At 39.9% G+C, this 21000-nt stretch overlaps 1 protein-coding gene across 2 annotated transcripts in view; it reads right to left on the bottom strand.

Annotated features, from left to right (window-relative positions):
* fnbp1l (formin binding protein 1-like) overlaps positions 1 to 20445 on the bottom strand; it is a 145422-nt gene extending 124977 nt beyond the window's left edge. For both annotated transcript variants that reach the window (XM_059983923.1, XM_059983924.1), the window contains exon 1: positions 20269 to 20445. In XM_059983923.1, the coding sequence (XP_059839906.1) occupies positions 20269 to 20292 (24 nt within the window). In that variant the 5' untranslated portion in view covers positions 20293 to 20445. The remainder of the gene's footprint in view (positions 1 to 20268) is intronic.
* Between the last annotated feature and the right edge of the window lie 555 nt (positions 20446 to 21000).

Here is a 21000-nt window from a genome sequence, read left to right as displayed (position 1 = left end):
AAGGTAAACCGCTTGATCTGGAGGGAAGATCACGGCGGAAAAATATCAGAATCTACAACGTTCCCGAAGGAGCGGAGGGCTCGTCTATGACGGAGTTTGTCGAAAAGTTACTGCGGGACGCGCTGGATCTCCCCTCAACTATGGAGCTGGAAATTGAGAGGACGCACCGCGCGCTGGTTCCAAAACCTACCCAGGACAGAAAGCCATGCTCTATAATAATAATATTCCTTCAGTACAGCACCAAGACGCAGATTCTACAAAGGGCCTGGGGTAAGAAGACACTGTTTTTCGACGATAATATATTTCGACCAAGATTACCCCCCCCCGGCGCGGTCCTGCAGAAACGCAAAGAATACTCTGAAGTAAAGCGAGTACTAAAGCAAAATATGATTAGATTTCAAACTCCGTACCCTGCTAAACTTCGAGTGTTTTATGACAACGGGACACAGTTGTACCAGATGGTGGAAGAGGCAACTACAGACATGAAGGCCAGAGGTTTGCCCATCAGTGTCACCAAAATGAGGGAAAGCCTGACTGAGGAACTGTCCCGCTCCTCTTGGGAAACAGTGTGAGAATCGAGAAGGCAGGAGACAGGAGGAGGCCGAGAGAAATATATCAGGAAGAGACTGGGAGTTTCCCAAAGACAAAGTTTCCCAAAGTTTCCCAAAGTTTCCCCTTCAGATGAGCCATAAGGTTTAGCTAACTTTAAAAATGTTGAGAAGCTAAATGAAAGCAAAAGTACACGGTGATATACCTATCTCGAGAAATACACACACACACACACACACACACACATATATGTGTGTGTGCGTACATATATATGTATATGTATATATAGGAGTACACAGGGAAATCTTTTCTGTGTAATGGATTTATTCACTGACTTTTATGAATACTGCAATGGGGGCCCTCAACTCACAAGTAGGAAGGGGTTATCCCCCACAGCTAGACATTTCCTCTAGCTCAACGCAAAGTCAACTACTAGTGACCTCAGCCTTGGAATCACACGTTCGTTGCCATTTTTGTTATTATCTGTGTTTCTTGGTTCGTATTTGTTCAGGGAGTAGATCGATTAAGTTTTATTCTAATTTCAATGGTACATTGACAGCTAAATACAGATGACTAAGGACAAGGTAAAATTCATTTCTTTTAATGTCAATGGGCTATTAAATCCAATCAAACATAAGAGAATTTTATCCAATTTGGAACAATTTGATTCATACTGGGAAAAATGGTTTAACTAAATAATGCCTCATAGGCATGACTTTCTCACAAATCAATGAATCTGCTGTAAAAATAAAAGATCACTCCCTACTTGTACATAGTTCTTCCCTTTTGCTTGTTTTTTCTCTCCACTCTTTTCTATAAGTGTGTACCTCAGATAAATACTTTGTGGAAATTTGTGATATATATAAGTATATGATATATAGGTACAATGTCTGAAACACATCTTATGGAAATGTTTGTTTGATGAGGAACTTCAATATAAAAAATAAATTACAAAAAAAAATGCAAATAAAATAATACGTTTGTGCATCCAAAAAAAAAAGACAATTCAGAACCATTTTGCTCACTGCAGTTTCAAATATTCAGGCTTGGAAATGCCAGGAACAGCCTGGACTGAAAATGAAAGGAGTTCACTACTTCAAGTTAGGCACTATGAATAATTTGAAGGTGTCAAAAATCATCTGGAATGTTACAATTAAAAAGATTTAGAGGATGCAATCATTGAAAGCACTATATGAAAGCAGTCCATTATTTGCTCTAGATGTCTGTACTATTTTCTTCATTTACAAAGGAACACAGCAACATACCCTCCATCGAAAACTATTAGCAACTAATATAGTTTTATAGTACTGTATAGTATTCCAATTTGTTCTGCATCTCATTTAAATACATAATGTTACTAACTTAAACAATAGGTATTTTAAAAAAAAGACAAACTATTTCCATGAAACTTCAACTAACAGGAACAGCTGCTTAATTGGGTCACAAAGTACTGGTCCTGATGTGTACCAATTAACCAGAATCCACTGTACTGCTGAGTTACAATTTACGAATTATCCACCTGGAACTGCAAACACAAGCTGAGGAACTCAGCAGACACAATTGTTCGAAAGGCTAGTTTCAGTCCACTTAACTGTGCTGTCATCAAGAATCTGCACAATGCCAAACTACACTGCCCATTTCAACTAAACCACCCAGTAAATTCTTACCCATGTCTTTTTGGGATATCAAATATACTTTTTTGATGCATGTCTGGTCAAGGCAGGCAAAACTTTGGTACAACATACGCCCTTACACAAACCAAATCTCCATTACCACTGAGGAATGCTTTGTACTATGGAATGCTATGACAGCTAAAAGGGTTGTGACGCACAGAGGGAGAGAGAGGTGATGGTAGGCAAATTAACCACAACTGTAAACTGTCTCTGAACATAGGCAAGTGCTGAAAGAATAGAAGACAAGTTGATGAGCGTGTGAGAGAATAAACTGCAGGAAAATAAGAGAAGGACTGAAACTGATGGGATTGCTCCACTCAGAACTTGCATGGGCCCTATAGATGGAATGGTGTCCTGTGTAATATTAAGCAATCTCCTCAGGTTGTACATGATGATGCTGTGGAAGAGAAATATCACATCAGTTTGCAGAAAAATTGACAACAATACCACAACTAGATACAAATGCTAAAGATTCCAGAGAATAGTCTGATTACTATGAAAGTTCATTGAGTAGAAACCAGAGACAAAGGTAAGAATAGAAGGCTAGGCCATGGAAAGGCTAAAGTTGTAATAACATGGGGGAAAAGTAACACCTGAAAAAGAGGAAGACAACTTTGAAATACCACAATGAAAGGTGCATTGGAAATACAGAAAATGGAAGAATGGAATGAATTCATACAGGAAGCAGGGTGGGAGGTGTGGGGTCTATGCAGCTGTGGACATATGGTGTGCATTGATTGCTAGCTTATAACTCGAAATGGATAAATAAGTTGAGGAAAACAGTTTGAGGGTTGATAAGAAGAGTTAAGTAGAGTTACTTGTACTGTACAAAAGGCAAGTAACTAGCAACAAAGGTCATGGTGTTTTTTCAAGTTGAGGCCAAGGACAGGAACTAATATTCCATAAAGGAGTGAAACAGAGAATGCTCCACAATTGGCACAAAAGGGACAGGAACAGCTTGTCTGGGAAGCAAGTAAACTGGAGGGTTTGCTCAATGTGAGAACAAGTTCAGCCAGGTAGTACAGGATGATGGTGGAAGGGAATGACTGAGTTTCTGTTCAAGGAAGATATGCAATGAGTTTCTTGTCAGGCAGACCCATTGGTAATACTTCCTTCATTATAAAGACACAACTTCAAACAACAATCCATGCTGCTGATGGCTGACAGCATCTCATCAGCTCTACAACTAAATAAAAGATCCCAGAGTAATATAGAAGGCAGGAAGTTAGTCCAATATCCTAATACAAAAAAAGCAGATGTAATTGGTCATCTGGTATTTGTGAGTTGGTTGTACATAATTGTCCATTGTGTTTGCATCAAAGTGAATCATCTACACAAAAATTCACAAGTAAATCATTTTGAGATGCATTCAGGGCATGATCATTAGCAAACTCAGAATGCCACATCTGAGAACAACTCAAACACAACCAGTAAGAACGGTACTTCAAAATGTCAAACTAAAATTTTACACATCAGTTTCACTGGTTACACTTCAATTTTTTTCTTTGGTTCTGTGGTAAAAGTGATGTTATTTTAAAAAATACTTTTCTGCATCTAGAAGCCAAGATCAAGAAAATAATTCCATCTGAATAGAAATTATTTATGTACCTTCTGAAACCTTTCAGTAAAATAATCTTTCAGAATCTATTACTTAAATTTTAAGATTCCTTTGGGATATTATGTGGTAGATTAAACTTGAACACCATCTCTGCCAGTTTTATTTTGAACTCAGTGAATTCAACACAAACAGGTGTTCAAGATCCCCTCTCGTTTTCAGCAGCAACCATAGAGCTGAACAGAAACAGGTTACAGTAGTCGCAATTTAATTCCCATTAGACTCAATCGTAACACAAAGCTCCTCTCAAATTCAGCACTTTTGAAGAGTCACAACAGGCAGTCTAAGAAATGGAAAAGTTCCACTGTTGGAATAACAAGTACTTCTGGAAGACTGAGTACAATTATATTCCAGAAGAACAACTTCTATCCTTCTGGCCTTCAGCACAGTAGAGGTTTAAAAGTAACTACGGGTACTCACTTTCACTTCACAGTCAGAAATCTATGAATGATGCATATGTGAATAGTCATTATACTAAACTGCTGAATTCACTAAAAGTCAAATACTTCAGCAATGGGTAATGTTAAAAATACTGTACCTTGAGGCAATTGTTAACAATTAAACTATTAAAAATTACTACAATTACTCATTCATGGATACTGCATTAAACCCTCAAGGCACAGGTAATATTGTTAGTGCGTAATGTTGTTATACCATACGTGTGCAACACGAGTGAATCTGCAGATGCTGGAAATAAATAAAAACACAAAATGCTGGCAGAACTCAGCAGTCCAGACAGCATCTCTGGGAGGAGGTAGTGACGACGTTTCGGGCCGAAACCTTTCATCAGGAGTGAAGTAATATGGGATGGTCGAGGGGGGATAAGAAGTGGAGGGAGGGGGGGTAAGGTTGGAATTGGAGCAAGGGGTGGTGAAGTCGAGATGGTTAATGTCCCATCGGCAATTAGAGATGAAAAGATCCAGGGTGGGTAGAAGTCCTGGGCGGGGACTCCCCCCACTTCTTATCCCCCCCTCGACCATCCCATGTTACTTTACTCCTGATAAAGGGTTTCGGCCCAAAACGTCATCACTACCTACTCCCATAGATGCTGTCTGGCCTGCTGAGTTCTGTCAGCATTTTGTGTTTTTATACCATACGTGTATTTGGTTACAGGATTTTCCAACTCAGGATGAAAACAAAATATTATCACTATACAATAAGCTTTTAGCGTTTATATTAATCCTATCTATTAATATTTTAAAATTATTTTTCTGCAACTTGAGAGGCAAACTACAATTACAAAACTGAAGAGACTATTACAAAACAAAAGTGCACTTGATGGTAGTTTTGCTCAGTAAATTAACAGAACTATCACTGATAATGTTTTCCAGGAACAAATAAGGATCCAGAAAAATCATGTGATCCATAGACTGTGTTTCCAGTTAAGTAAAACATTGTATTGGAAAACAGTATACAGTATCCACTATTACTAACAAAGTTCATCTTGCTTAAAAAATGATGTGGATGCGAAGATACAGGATTAGATATCTAGATGCCTGGATTAATAATTTGCAAATATTCAAATCCCATCACAGCAACTGGGGAGTTTAAATGCAATAAAATTAACCTTGTATCAAAAGTTTGTTTCAGTAATGGTGACCTTGAAACTGCTAGCAAACAGTAAAGTCTAGGGAACTGACTGCTTTCCCTCAGGAAAGGAAATTCATTGTCACTTGCTGGCTTGGACAAATGTGATTCTAGACCTGTAGGAAAACGGCTGAAAAGTTCCAAGATAGCCTAGCAAAGCAATCAGTTGTATTGCACAGCCATCTTTCACAGACTGCAGCAGTTCAACAGAATGGCACACCATCGTAAGAGCAGAATTGCCCTGAATGGCAAAACTTAAATTTCCCAAATGAATAAATAACTACTCTACTGTAGGAACTACAATTGTTCTTTAAACATTATGCACAAGAGTAGCATGCTTTCTTTTCTCTGACATTTTTGCAAGTTATTTCACATAATACAACTGTAATATTCCATAAAATAGAGAGAAGTGGTGGGAAAGTAGTAATTGAAACATTAGCTACTTACTGCAGACACAAAACAACCAATCATGTAGTTTATTTACTTCCTGTATGTTGGAAATACGAAAGGCCTAGAAGTTGCTTTAGAGGTCCAAGCTATTTTGCAACTCAAATATCTCATTAATATAACCCAATAGTCCGCAAAGATTCTACAAGTAAACAAGCTGGTATGTTGTCCAATAAAGGTACATGCAAGAGGAACAGGAATTGAATATTTATCCCCTCTAACCTGTTCCATCATAAGTAATCCATAACGGAACTCCATATTTGCGCAGCAAACCTAACGGTAAAATTCAGGCAACCTTGCATGTGTGTAATGCCAGATTTTCTGGAATCTGGCTGTGTTTGCAATTAACACTCTTGTAGTGTTTAATCCAGTTCATTTTCTAACATGATACACATCTTCTTTTGAAGACCCTGACCTGGAGTCACATGCTGACTACTGTTCTTGGTGGGAATGGGACCCACTCTCCGGGTTCCATAACTGGCTGCATAAAAGGCTTAGCCTAAGAGCCCGGCTCAAATTCGGAAGCCTAGGATCTTGGGGCTCTGAAGACAGGCAGATCGAGGGTCAGTGTCATGACAGGAGACCCATGTGTCGTCAGGGGAGTTGGCATATCTGCTGTGTACCTGGAGACCCGGGATCATTGCAATCTTCAGGCACAGAGCTCATTAAAAGCGACGTAATGGACTTTTTAACATCGCAAACCAGCGAGTTGTTTGTTATGTCTCCTCGCTCACTGGGAAAATGGAGACATCTCTTTCTCACCTCATTAGGCAGAGAGAGAACCTGCAGTATGTTAAATACCGGGTGAAACCTGAAGTCTTTGGGGTAACTGCAAATGTGTCTTTGCTCACTCCTGAGCGCTCAGTGACGGTGCCAGTGCATTCTTTTTGCCAGTGGGGGAGGGGGGATTAGTGCTCGCTGCCGCTTGTGCATGGGAGGAGTGGGCTGGGAGGGACTTTGGGGTTCTAACATTTAACTGTCATTGTCATTCATGCCTGACATAGCTATTGCTTTTGTTGAGATGGTCTAAGGCCAAGTGGAAAGCCAGTAAGATTTTATCAGTTGTAGACAACAACAGTACATGGTATTTCTTTTTACTGTATGGTCTTCCACTATGAATTCTTCAGCTCATGCTTGCAGTCTATTGTAAAATTCATTAACAGTGATGGAGACAGGTGTTGCTCAAGTTTACTTTTATACAGTGCATTAGAATATGCCTCCATTTTGTTTTAAGACGTCCTGCATATGTATAGCTAATGTCAGATGATTTTCTAACTTCAAACATTCTAATGAATTCCCTTGCTTCCTGTTTGAGCACATTAGACAGAAACTTTTGAGTATTTCCAAAACAATTAGAATGCTTTGGGGACAAGGAGATAGCTCTATTTTTGAAGCATAATCATCAAGCAAGCTGACATCCAGTCTTAGATTCTTGAAAGTTGGACATCATTTTAAGATGTTAAAAACTCGGTAAATATTGCTATAAAACTTGTGTATATAACTTAGTCATGCATCTCCTATAATTGATTATTGAACAACAGCCAACGTTCAAATTAAACATAGTAATATTGATCATGAAAAGACAAGTTAAATCTGCTACTGGTTGAGGGAGAAATATTGGCTAGGACACCAGAAGGAATTTTGGCCAGAATACTAACCAAACCAATACTAAGCGAATGGTGCTTTGAGACCTTTAAACTTAACTACAAAAACAGACATGCAAGGTCATATTTTAATACTCCATACAAGGGAACATCTCTGATAATGCCTCTGATAAACTCAGACTTTCTTCAAATGCTATTAACTAAATTGAATATCAACTCACTAAACAAGTCCCATGGAGGGAAGGAATAAAACATTTTACTTGATTTTCTTAAAAAATATTGTAAAGGGGGTTTCTTTTTTTCTTTGTTACTGTTGGGAAAGGGTTTCCTTTTGTTAACTAGCAGGAATGCTAATTTACTGATAACGAGAATGGTATTCCTTTGTAAACCAAATGGGGATTAATGATCTTTCTTCTGAGTCTGTAAGCTTTTGTTGACGGGCTTTTGGGGAGATCGGCGCGAGGGGGTCGAGAGAGAGGACGCAATGCTCTAAGCTGGGCGAGGATTGGACCCCAAAGGGGGGTCCGAGGCCGGGAGATTCTCCGAGGAGGGGGGGGATGAAGCTAGATGTGCTTGGTTGACCACTCGGAGGGTCCTGAGCTGTTTGGAGAGTCGAGGAGTTCGGAGGGTCCTGAGCTGCGAGTCGAGGAGTTCGGAGGGGATCGAATGGTGGCCAGAAGACTTCAGTAAATTGAGCTCCAACAGCTGTGCACGAAGTGGTTTGGACTTTGATAAGTTTGGCGCCTTTTCTTTAATTTTCTCTTCATATATACTGTATCGTTATTAATCACTTAGTTATAGTAACCTTTATAAATTGTACTCATTTAATCGCATATGGTGTACTGTCTGTTTTTGGGCAAGGTGGGGACATCACACAGCATCCACACCAGCTGATTACCCAGTTTGGCGGGGCCGAAGGCTGCTCCCCCTAGACGAGAACGAGCTGAACGAGCCTGAGGCGACCCAGGGAGTTACAATATATATATATATTCTTTCGCTAAATATCTCCCACCCCCCCCCCCCCCCCGGAATTGGCATATGTTCCATATCTAGCCACAGCCGTTTGTACCACACTGAACTGAGGAGATTTACACGAAAAACACCATGAGTTGGCAGGCTACTTGCAGCGAATTTATTCCATAAAAATAAACATGCACTTCCCATTAGTGGTCATGCACAACTGAGAAAGAACAGGAAGCTGAGCTATTTTTACTCTTTCCCAAGCCATAGACCTCTTGCAAGTCATAATATTCTGCATCACTCCACGTTAAGATCAACTTGGAACAGCTTGAGGATCACATCAGGCATCTTTCAGCTACATATGGTTCAGTACCACAATAGGCAACTGCACATGTGGACAAGTATCAATATACTGGATAGATTTTTGGGCTCAAGTACAACTTGCACCATGGACAGACAGAGCCAAAGGGGCCTGTTTCTATACTGTATGACTTCCCAACTTTAAAACTACTGTTGAGAAGTAAATAAACGGGAACTATGGACAAATAATTTCATTTTTATATCCAAATTATAATACAAAATAATAACATCCTGCAAGTTTGACTCATCCAGGTCCAACCATCATCAATTGCTTCATTGTTTCATCAAAAAGTTAGAAGTTTGCCTGTGATTGCACAATGTTTAATTCCTTTCACAACTCTTCAGAAACTGAAAAATATCACATTTACCTGCAGCAACATGTAAACAACATTCTAGCTTGGGCTGATAAATAGCAAGTTATCTTCTTGTTGCACAAATACCATGCAATTACCATCTCCAAGAGAGAATCCAGTGACTTAATCTTGATATCCAAAAGATAATACCATCAGTTAATTTCCTAGGGTACATGAAACAAAAATTTGAACAAGCCGCACAAGTCCTGTTTTCCATAGATGCTGCCTGGCCTGCTGAGTTCCTCCCGCACATTGTGTGTGTTGCTAAGTACTGTGGTTACAAGGACAGGGCAGAATCTGTGTCTTTAATGGCAAGTTACCCAATTCACACTTCTTAATGTCTTCCCAAAGAGAGTCAGAAACATACTGAATAAAAGCAGTTCCAGTCATTAGTAAATTAGCTTATTTTTGTCACATGTACTGAGAGTCAAATGAAAAATTTTATTTTGCATGCCATTCATATAGATTATTTAATTACTATCAGTGCATCGAGGTGATACAAGGAAAAACAGAATGTAGAATAAAGTGTTAACAGTTACAGAGAATGTGCAGTGCAGGTAGACAAGGATCTATGAAGTAGATTTTGAGATCAAGGGTCCATTATTACTGTACAAGAGTATTATTCAATAGACTTGATCTTAGAATTGCAGGATAGAAACTGTCCTTGCACCTGGTGCCATGTGCTCCCTAATGGGAGTGAGAAGGAGAGAGAACATCCAGGGTAGTTGGGCACTTTGTGTCAGCTGCTTTACCAAAATGGCAAGGCATATAGATAAGAGTCCACGGAGAAGAGAATGTGCTGAGCTGTGTGCAATTTCTTCCAGTCATGGGCAGAGCAGCTGCCATACCAAACCACAATGCAGCCAGATAGGATTTTATGTTTAAATGGTACATTGATAAAAATTGGTAATGGTCAATAAGGACAAGCCAAATTTCTTTAGCCTCCTGAGGAAGTACTGGCACTGGAGTGCTTTCCTGGCTATGGCATCAATGTAGATGGACCGGGACAGGTGACGGTTCATTCCTAGAAACATGAAGCTCTCAATCATCTCAACCTCAGCATCTTTGACATAAGCAGGAGTATCTCCACAATCTCGTCTTACAGCTCTCTAATTTATCTGACATTAAAGAAAAGGTTGTTGTCATAACATTATGTCGCTAGGCTCTCCATCTCTTTCCTATATTCCAACACAACATTATTTGAGATTCAGCTCACCATGGCAGAGTCATCAAGAAACTTGAAATTAGAGCAGAATCTGGCCACGTAGCCATGAGTGCGTGAGTGCTAAGGACACAGCCTTGTGAAGCACCAGTGCTGACGATAATCACAGTGGATGCGTTGCTTTCTCCCCTTGCAGCAGAAAGTCAAACATCCAGTTGCAAAGGGAGATATTGAGTCCCATGTCTAGAAGTTTGGAAATGAGTTTGCTTGGAATTTCAGTATTGAAAGTAGGGCTGCATTCAAATAAATAATAATCTAATATAGGTGTATATACTCATTGCTCAAATAATCAAGTTTGTGGACAATACAAAGATAGGTGGATAACATTAAGAACACCAAGTATCTACAAAAGGACCGGGACAGATTAGGAGAATAGGTAAAGAGCGGCAAATGAAATATAATATACAGCCATGCACTATGACAGAAGGAATAAAATCATAAACTATTTTCTAAATGGGGGAGAAAATTTAAAAATCTGAGGTTAAAGGGACTTGAGAGTCCTCGTGCAGGATTCCCTAAAGTTTATCTTACAGGTTAAGTCGGTGGTAAGGAAAGTAAATGTATTGTTAATACTCATTTCATGAGGACTAGAATATAAAAGAAAGGATGTGATGCTAAGGCTCTATAAGGCATTAGTCAGACTGAACTTGGAGTTTTGCGAGCAGTTTTGGGCCTCTTATCTAAGAAAATATGAGCTGGAATTGGAAAAGGCCCAGGGGAGGTTTACAAGAATTATTCTGGGAATGGAAGGAGCGTAGAAGGTTGAGGGGGGATTTGATCGAGGTATTTAAAATTTTGAGAGGGATAGATAGAGTTGACATGAACAGCCTGTTTCCATTGAGAGTAGGGGAGATTCAAACTAGAGGACATGATTTGGGAGTTAGGGGGCAGAAGTTTAAGGGAAACACGAGGGGGTATTTCTTTACTCAGAGAGTGATAGCTGTGTGGAATGAGCTTCCTGTAGAAGTAGTAGAGGCCAGTTCAGTTGTGTCATTTAAGGTAAAATTGGATAGGTATATGGACAGGAAAGGAGTGGAGGGTTATGGGCTGAGTGCGGGTAGGTGGGACTAGGTGAGATTAAGGGTTCGGCACGGACTAGGAGGGCCAAGGTGGCCTGTTTCCGTGCTGTGATTGTTATATATGGTTATATGGTTATAAGGAAAGGCTAACATACGAAGAGCATTTGAAGGCTCTGAGTTTATACTCTTTGGAGTTCAGAAGAATTACGGAGGATTTCATTGAAACTTATTGAATACAGAAAGTGGATGTGGAGTTGATGTTTCACACAGTCCAGCACCTGAGGGCACAGCCTCCGAATACAAGGACATCCCTTTAGAACAGGGATGAGGAGGAGGAATTTCCTTAGCCAGAAGGTGATGTATCTGTGGAATTCATAGCCATGGATGGCTGTGCAGGCTAAGTCATTAGGAATATTTAAAGCATAGGTTGATAGGTTCTTGATTAGTAAGGATGTCATGGGTTAAAGGGAGATGGCAGGGGACTGGGGTTAAGCAGGATAATAAAATCAACCACGATGGAATGCCAGAGCTGACTTGATGGACCAAATGGCCTAATTCTGCTCCTTTATCTTACAAACTTATAGATCAAAACCATCCAATACACAACTCCATCCACCATTCACTCAACACTAACACACAGAGATTGCAGGGTATACCACTTACAAAGTATAATGCAGTTACTTACCAAGACAGCCACAGTACTTCCCAAATGTGAGACATGCACCACCAAGGTCAAAAGGGTACTTTTAAAACACAACCTGCAACATCTAATAGTCTAATTGTAAACAAAATAAATATATACATTTTTTCTTTCGTTACCCAAAATAAGCAGTCATCTATCCAGTGATATAATTCAAAAGCTGATCTAGTCAATGCAGATCAGAAAAGGACTTTGATTCAATCTCCAGTTAAATTTATATCCAGGATAGTTGTTTACAACACCTCTTTCCAACCCACAGCAAAACCCAGAGAAGCAAAGGAAAATAAAAACAGAAAAGGAAATGTGGGTTCTGGAATTAAAAACTGCTAATTTTGAGTCAATTACTTTTATCTTTCTGTTCATGTGTTCTTTCTGTATGGTAGAATACATGTACTTTTAAATTATTGCAGTTACAAACAGGAATTCACTTCAGCATCTGAGATGATTGAATGATCTTGTTTGGTGTTAGATCTACTAAAGGAAATAGAATGTTAGGTTGCAAAATACATATGAAAAGCACTATAGCACATAAATGCCAGTATTTCTCTAATTAAATATTAAGACATTACTAACTTTAGCTGTTTTACAAAACCTGTTACACATTTGAATTCTACCTTTAGCTAATCCTGATGAGTCTCTCAGTTTTTATTAGTTATCAGATGCTTGCAGCAAGTTGCTAATTTTATAAATAAAGTTCATCAGCTGTGCTGACAAAAATCAGGCAGCGAAGAATTCCATATTTCTAAATACTGGAAAGTACAACAGTTTTGTAAGACATAAAAAGTAATTTGATTTGATGGAAGTCACCGACACAATTCCTGCTTGCAAGTTATGAAAAATTTCTATCCTAAATGCTTCAGCCCACAGTGAGCCTCTTGCTGTTGGCACTGCCAAAATGTTCCTACTAAGCCAAAAATGCAGCAGCTAATATTCCTACACTGTTCCAACATTTTTTTTTATTAATAAATCCAGTTCTTCAAGTCCACTACTAGTTATCAGAAGATAAAAATAAATGTTAATCAGCAAAACCATTTCATTATTCTTAGCTACATAAAGCCCAAAGCAAAGAAATGGGCCATTCAGTCAAAGTAGTTTATGGTTGTGCTTATGCAGCACACAAACTTCCTCCTACTTGTTCACTGAACAATAGCTGCATTCCCTTCTATAGTGTACTCCCTCATGTTTATCCAGCTTCTCTTTAAATACATTTACGCTATGCACCACAACTACTCCACAGACTTAGCGTTCACAATCAATGAGCACTTTATTAGGTACACGTGCACACCTGCTCATTAATATAAATATCTAAATCAGCATAAAACCATGCAGATACAGTCAAGAGATTCAGTTGTTGTTCAAACCAAACACCAGAATGGGGAAGAAATGTGATCTAAGTGACTTTGACTGTGGAATGATTGTTGGTGCCAGATGGGGTAATTTAAGTATCTCAGATATGGCAGAGCTCCAGGGAGTTTCACACCAACAGTCTATAGTTTACAGAGAATGGTGCAAGAAACAAAAAAAAATCCAATGAGCTGTAGTTCTGTTAGCAAAAAACTGAATGATAATGAGAGAGGTCAGGAGAAGAATAGCTAGACTGATTCAAGCTGACAGAAATGGAAAGGAACTCAAATAATCACATGTAACAACAGTGTATGCAGAAGAGCACCTCTGAACACAACACATTGAACCTGGGCTATAGCATAAGACCACAAACATACACTCTATGGGTACTTTATCAGGTACAGGAAGTACCTAATAAAGTGGCCACCGAATGCAAGTTCTGTATTCTAACCACTCTGCATATAAAGAAAATTCCCCCGAATTCTCTACTAGACACATGAGCAGAATTGGGCCAAAAACACCTGCTCCACCATTACGTCACGATTGATTATTATCCCTCTGAACTCCATTTTCTTACCTTCTCCCCATAGCCGTAAACATCCTTACTACCAATTCCAAAGACATACCAACTAGTAGGTTAATTAATCACAGTAAATTGTCTCATAATTAGGTTAGGACTAAATCAGGGGTTGCTGGGTGGTGCAGCTGGAAGGGACAGAAAGGCCTATTCCACCCTGTATCTCAAGCAATCAAATCAATAAATAAATAAATAATCAAGAACCCATCAGCCTCCACTCTTTAAGAAGGGAGAAGGCAAAAGAAAGGAAATTATAGGCCAGTTAGCCTAGCCTCAGTGGTTGGGAAAGTGTTGGAGTCTATTATTAAAGATGAGGTTTCAAGGTAGTTGGAGACTAATGCTAAGTTAAAGCCAGCACGGTTTCTATCAAGGGAAATCTTGCTTGACAAATTTGTTAGAGATCTTTGAGGAAATAGCAAGCAGGGTGGACAAAGGAGAGGCAGTGGATGTCATTTACTTGGATTTTCTGAAGGCATTTGATAAGCCACCACACATGAGGCTGCTAAACAAGATAAAATCCTATGGTGTTACAGGAAAGATGCTGGCATGGATAGCAGATCAGCTGACAGGCAGGAGGCAGTGAGTGGAAATAAAGGGGGCCTTTCTGGTTCGATGCCAGTGATCAGTGGTGTTCCTCAAGGGTCAATATTGGGACCGCTACTTTTCACATTGTTTGTCAATGATTTAGACAGTGGAATTGATGGTTTTGTGGCAAAGCTTGTGGATGATACAAAGATAGGTGAAGGGGTAGGTAGTGCTGAGGAAGAAATGCAATTTCAGCAGGACATAGACAAATTGAAAGAATGAGCGAAAAAGTGGCAGATGGAATACAGTGTTGGGAAATGTATGATAATGCATTTTGGTAAAAGGAACAATAATGCAAACTATTATCTAAATGGGGGAGAAGGTTCAAGCATCAGAGGTACAGAGTCTGCAAGACCCCCAGAAGGTAAATTTACAGGTTGAGTCTATGGTAAAGAAGGCAAATGCAATGTTGGCATTTATTTCAAAGGGAATAGAATATAAAAGCAAGGAGATAATGCCAAGCCTTTATAAGACATTAGTCAAACAGCACTTGGGAGTATTGTCAACAGTTTTGGGCCCATATCTCAGAAAGAATGCATTGTCATTGGAGAGAGTCCAGTGGAGGTTCACAAGGATGATTAAGGGAATGAAGGGGTTAACATATGAGAAGCGTTTGGCAGCTTTGGGCCTGTACTCACTGGAATTTATAAGAATATGGGGCAATCTCATTGAAACCTACCAAATTCTGAAAGGACTAGATAGGGTGGATGTGGTGAGGACATTCCTATGGTGGGGGTATCCAGAACTAGAGGGCACAGCCTCAAAATTGAGAGGCGTCCTTTTAGAACAGAGATAAAGAGGAATTTTTTTAGCCAGAGAGTAGTGAATCCATGTAATGCTCTACCACAGACTGCAGTGGGGGCCAAGTATGTGGGTATATTTAAGGAGGAAGTTGATCATTTTCTGATTGGTCAGGGCATCAAAGGATATGGCAAGTGTATGGAATTGAGTGGGATCTGGGATCAGCCATGATGGAATGGCAGAGCATACTCAATGGGTTGAATGACTTAATTCTGCTCCTCTCTTATGGTCTCCAATTTAAATATACCCTCTGACTTGCTAACCACATTTATGACAATGTATTCCACAGATTCACAACCCCCAAGAAACACCTATTCATCTCTTTTCTACAGGAATGTCCTTCTATTCTGAGACTGCCCTCTGGTCCTAGATTCCCCCACAACAGGAAACATCCTCTCCACATGCACTCTATCTAGGCCTTTCAATATTCAATATTACAATGAAATCCCCCCCCCCCCCCCCCAATTCTTCTAAATTCCAGTGTGTAAAACTGCTAGAGCATCACAACTGGGCTCTTGATAAGCAAGAAACTCCAACCTTTTCAAAGTATGGTTCGATGTACATGCATTAAATAAATCTGAATCAACTGGTATGAATACCATGGAATGACACACAGTCTATGAATGCTGTGGTTAAATAGGTAGCAGCAATACCTTCAAACCTTTAGTGAATTTGTACGAGTCATCTCATTATGTTTAAGTTGTAATGATTGCTGTATACAATCATTTGAAGAAATAAATTTAATGATATGAATACAAAGGAAAGCATTCAGCCACCATAAAGATCCAACTCAGACCTAATATGGCTCAGCATAACCTAATCATGGTCTCCATACAAGTTATTAATTTTTGAGCATTTCACTGCTCAGGCATCTCCTTTGTGCTCCACACAGGACATGTACACATTTACCATTTAGATACATTTACCCCCCAAAAATCTGAATCCAAAACAAAAGGATGTTTTCTGATAATCATTCAAGACATTCTTTAATGAAGAAATTTATACACTAGAATCCCAGTTAAGGACTATCCTTTACTGTACACAACCCCCTCCAGCTTTCCTCTCTTGAAGTTCAAAAGAAAAATCAAAATCACATTTATTGTCATATGTACATGTATGTACAGGTACAATGAAAATTACAGCAGCACAGGCACATATAATTAACATAAAGAAAAACATAATTAAACTATTTTTACAAAACCATCAACAAACCATTTGAAAATCGAATCCCTCAGATTTAAGGCAAACTGGTTTTTGCCTGATGTACTTCACTACTTATCAACAATGTTGGACTGGGTTCGAAAATATAACTAGTTGATAATGCACTCTTGGTTGACCCATTCGGAATGGAATTAACAGATTTAATTGTGTTTTAAATCATGAAAAACATGCTACCACAGGTGCCAATAACCATTGCATCAATCAGTATTTATCCAATCTATGTCCGTCAAATGGGTCCCAAAACACCACAATGTTGCAAGAGTATCAGCATTCAAGTTCTGAAGAACCCTATAATTACAGCACTACTCAAGACAGGTCTCTCATACAGTCTGACATTCCAATCTAACAGGAGTAGAGTGTTTACAACATCCTGACTGCCTGAAATCTACCGCATTTGGCACCTGGTAGAGAATCCAAGAGTTTCTTCACAGAAAGAACCAAACACTGGTTTTATGATAACGACTAGGCACAGAGGAGCTAATAACCTGCAAACAGAAGGCATTTCTGGAATGAAATTCCACCACATCTCATCAAGGAAACTGCCTGACAGGTCGCGGCAGCAATGATCCATCAGAAACCCCAGGACATGAAGAACAGATGGTAGTTTAAAGAACACAGGAGGTCCAACAACTTGCTAATAACCACAATATATGTGGATTCTTCTACTCCCATAAGGCATGTTGCAGTCTTCAATCCCAAAACACCTTATGTTTATAGTTAATTGGCTGCTAGATGCCCTGGTTATTCTCATGCCACAATAATATTATGGAGATATTGACAAACTGTCACCTCCACACACCTGAACTTGGTAAACTCTTGCTTACCAAAGGCTTTTTGATCAGCTTAGTAAGTGGGCCAAAAATTGGCAAATGGCTTGCAATTTGGATGAGTGCAAGGTGTCACATTTGGGATGTCAGATCAGGACAGGACTCAATACAGTGAATGGTTGGGTCTCTGGAGTAGATGGATCATTTGCTGAAAGCAATCTAATAGGTAGACAAGATGAAGAAAGTTGGCTTTCTGGCCTTCTTCAGTAGGGCACTGGGTAAAGGAGCTGGTACATTTTGCTGCAAATGTACAAGATGTTGAAAAGATTGCACTTTTGGTCACCCAAATATAGGAAATAAATCATAAATTGGGGAGAGTGCAGAGATGATTTACAAAGATGATAAACAACAAACTTAGACAAATGTCTATAGTTGCACATTGGAGAGCATCTTAACCTGTTGCATCATGGACTAACATGGAAATACCAATGCCCAAGAACAGAAAAGACTATAGAAAGTGGTGGATTCAGACAATACAAAAGTGAAGCCCTCCTCACTATTATGTATATTTACCTGGAGCACTGCTACAAGAAAACAGCATTAATCATCAAACACCCCCACCATCCAGGCTATACCTTCTTCTCACTTTTATTACTGGCAGAAGAAACAGAAACCTTGGGTTCCACACCACCAGGTTCAGGAACAGTTATTACCCCACAACCTGCTCCTGAACTGGCATGGATACCAACCTCATTCATCACTATTCAGAACTGATTTCATGAGCTACAAACTTATTTTCCAGGACACTTTACAACACATATTCTCCATATTATTTATTTGCACAGTTTGTCTTTTGCACATTGGTTCTGTATCAGTCTCTTATGTATATAATAGTTTTTTTTGTAAATTCTATTGTACTTTCTTCCCTGTAAATGGCTGCAAGAAAATGAATCTCAAGGTAGTATATAATAACATAACTACTTTGATAATAAACTTACTTTGAATTTTGAATTTATGAGAATGCTGCAAGGACTCAATGACTTGTTCCCATGCTGTATTACTCTACCAGTAAAGTTTTCTTTGTGCAATAGCAAACTTTTAAAACACTTTCCCACAAACACAAAAACATCACAATAACCAAATACAAATGCATGGACTTGATATAAATACATTGTAACTCTAATTCACAAACCTAAGCTGCGCATCCACACTTTTGAATCCAGATCAATTATGGTTTTGCGTTTATCTTTGCTTCCTTAATATAAATTGGTCAGTAATAATCTTTCAGAGAACTTTCTTTTTCCATTTGCTAATCCAATCAGAATCAGAAAGATCAATAGGTGAATGTTGAAAATGAGGCACTGAGTATAAGAAAAGTTTATTTTGGATTTCAAATGCCCAAACGTACAACTATTTGCCAGTTTGATGCACTGCATATGTAAAATACGAATTCTACTCACCTCTGGCTTTTGTCCAGAAACAATTTAGATTGTTTTAGACAGATTTAAATCTCAGTATTTTAATTACTCGGCACGTTTCTGAAGTCCTCAAGTTTCAGTAACTTAAGCTACGTTGTGTTTTATCTTCAACATCAATAGACATTATTAGTTTTTTTTATGGCCTGACTCATTTCCAGGGTAAGTGCATAATGGAACATATGTTTGAAATTGCATTATTTCTGTTGAGATGTGTTCGACTGCTCTTTTTAGGCAAGCTATTTTAAATCTCCCTTTTCGGACAAAAAATAAAGTCTTTTCGATCTTAGTCGTTTTTGTTCATTCCGATACCTACCCAAACACTCAATCCTTTCTCTACTTTGGACAAATATATTCTCGCGGAGAGAGACAGGCGGACCTGTCACCAGCCACATTATCGAGAAGACAATGAGGAGAACTTGCACAAAGCGATATATCAGGACGAACTACAGTGACTTGTGTACTTGCTGCCGTAGAACTTAATGTAAAATAGTTAAACCGCCACGCTGTCCACATTGTGGCCAAAAGAAAATTTGCAATCGCTTCGGAACAGCCAAACCGAGTGCTAACCATTTTCATTTTTTTCAATCAAAATTGCGACCTCATACCTGGTCTGTTCAGAACGCACTGCATGGAGAAAATACGATATGGTTGTGCCGTACTTCCATTCTTCCTTACACCAAATAAACGAGATCGAACAAGTGACCGTTTTGGAAGTTGCAAAACAAATTCCATTCAACGGAATCCATTTTAAAAAAAAACATAATGCAGCGAAAAAAAAAGTAAAGGTGTGCCACGCTGCCCTCTGATCGATGGCTTAATTTACACTGTGGTGCCTTCCCCATTTATTTGCGGAGAAGAAATCGCTCAGTTTTGACACGGGGTCCAAGCGGTCGGAGAAACAATAGTATATCGCGAAGGACCTGGCAGACGTTGTGGTCTCAATTGCCCCCTCCCACCGCCCATTTCCACCGTGTGCTTTGTTCAGGCACCAGAGATCTCGTCCTCCCTGGAAGCAGCCCGACACAATACAGCCGCCCAGCTGACAACCGTCCCTTCAGATAAACTTGGGCACAAAGAGTTCCCTCTGCCTCCGCATCACCTCAAAAACAAAACACACACACCGCACAAATAAATTACAACAGTTCAACTTTCCCCAGGTGTGCCGGGGAGAGGGGGGTGGGGGAGAACGAGAGAAAATAAAAGCTGTTTCTCTGCCCAACCTCGAACACCGGCGACAAGCGCCCGTTTGAAAACTCACAGGAGCCACCCGTCGATGCCGCGGCTGTGAGAGGTGTAAAGACCATTGCCTTGCCAACCAGTTCCAGACAAACGCCACCTTCGCCTCGGCCCCGGCTGGTAGCATAATAAAAAATAAGTAGAATAAATAAAATAAAACCCTCACTCACCCAAAGTTCCGTGCCCCAGTGCATGGCTCCGGCTGCTCGTGAGAGAAAGGGGGATTTTACGAAACCTGCCGGCCGAGCTCTGTCGTCCCCGGCTCAGTGCGAGGATGTCTATGGGAGACTGCCGACTGCCGTCAGCCGCCGCCACCGCCTCCTCCTCCTTGTCCTCGCCAGGCGAGCGCTCGCTTCATTTACATTCGCGGTGGAAGCCGGGATGCTGGAGGACTTCGACCTGAGCGGAGTTCGCCCGGGACGGTTGGCGGGGTTGGGGTTGGCCGGCGCTGGGTGGGTTCCCGTAATCATTTACTGAACACACAGTGATTCAGGTAGGCAAGGAGACAACTCCTCTATGGGTTGTTTAATCAAACAAACAAAATCATGCACTGGCAGATAGTATTTACACCTCCGTGTGAGGTGTTCAAAGAGTCTTTGCTGGGAATAAAATGATACCGGATACCTCTTTGATAGTGAACCTTAGAGTATAATATTCGCAAGAAGTAGTAAATTGGGTTAGTAAATTTACCGATCACACAAAGGTTGGAGGTGTTGTGGATAGTGTGGAGGGCTGTCAGAGGTTACAGCGGGACATTGATAGGATGCAAAACTGGGCTGAGAAGTGGCAGATGGAGTTCAACCCAGATAAGTGTGAAGTGGTTCATTTTGGTAGGTCAAATATGATGGCAGAATATAGTATTAATGGTAAGACTCTTGGAAGTGTGAAGGATCAGAGGGATC

Source organism: Hypanus sabinus, chromosome 11 (assembly GCF_030144855.1).
Source record: "Hypanus sabinus isolate sHypSab1 chromosome 11, sHypSab1.hap1, whole genome shotgun sequence".
Lineage (NCBI taxonomy): Eukaryota > Metazoa > Chordata > Chondrichthyes > Myliobatiformes > Dasyatidae > Hypanus > Hypanus sabinus.
This window is presented reverse-complemented; position numbering and strand designations above follow the sequence as displayed.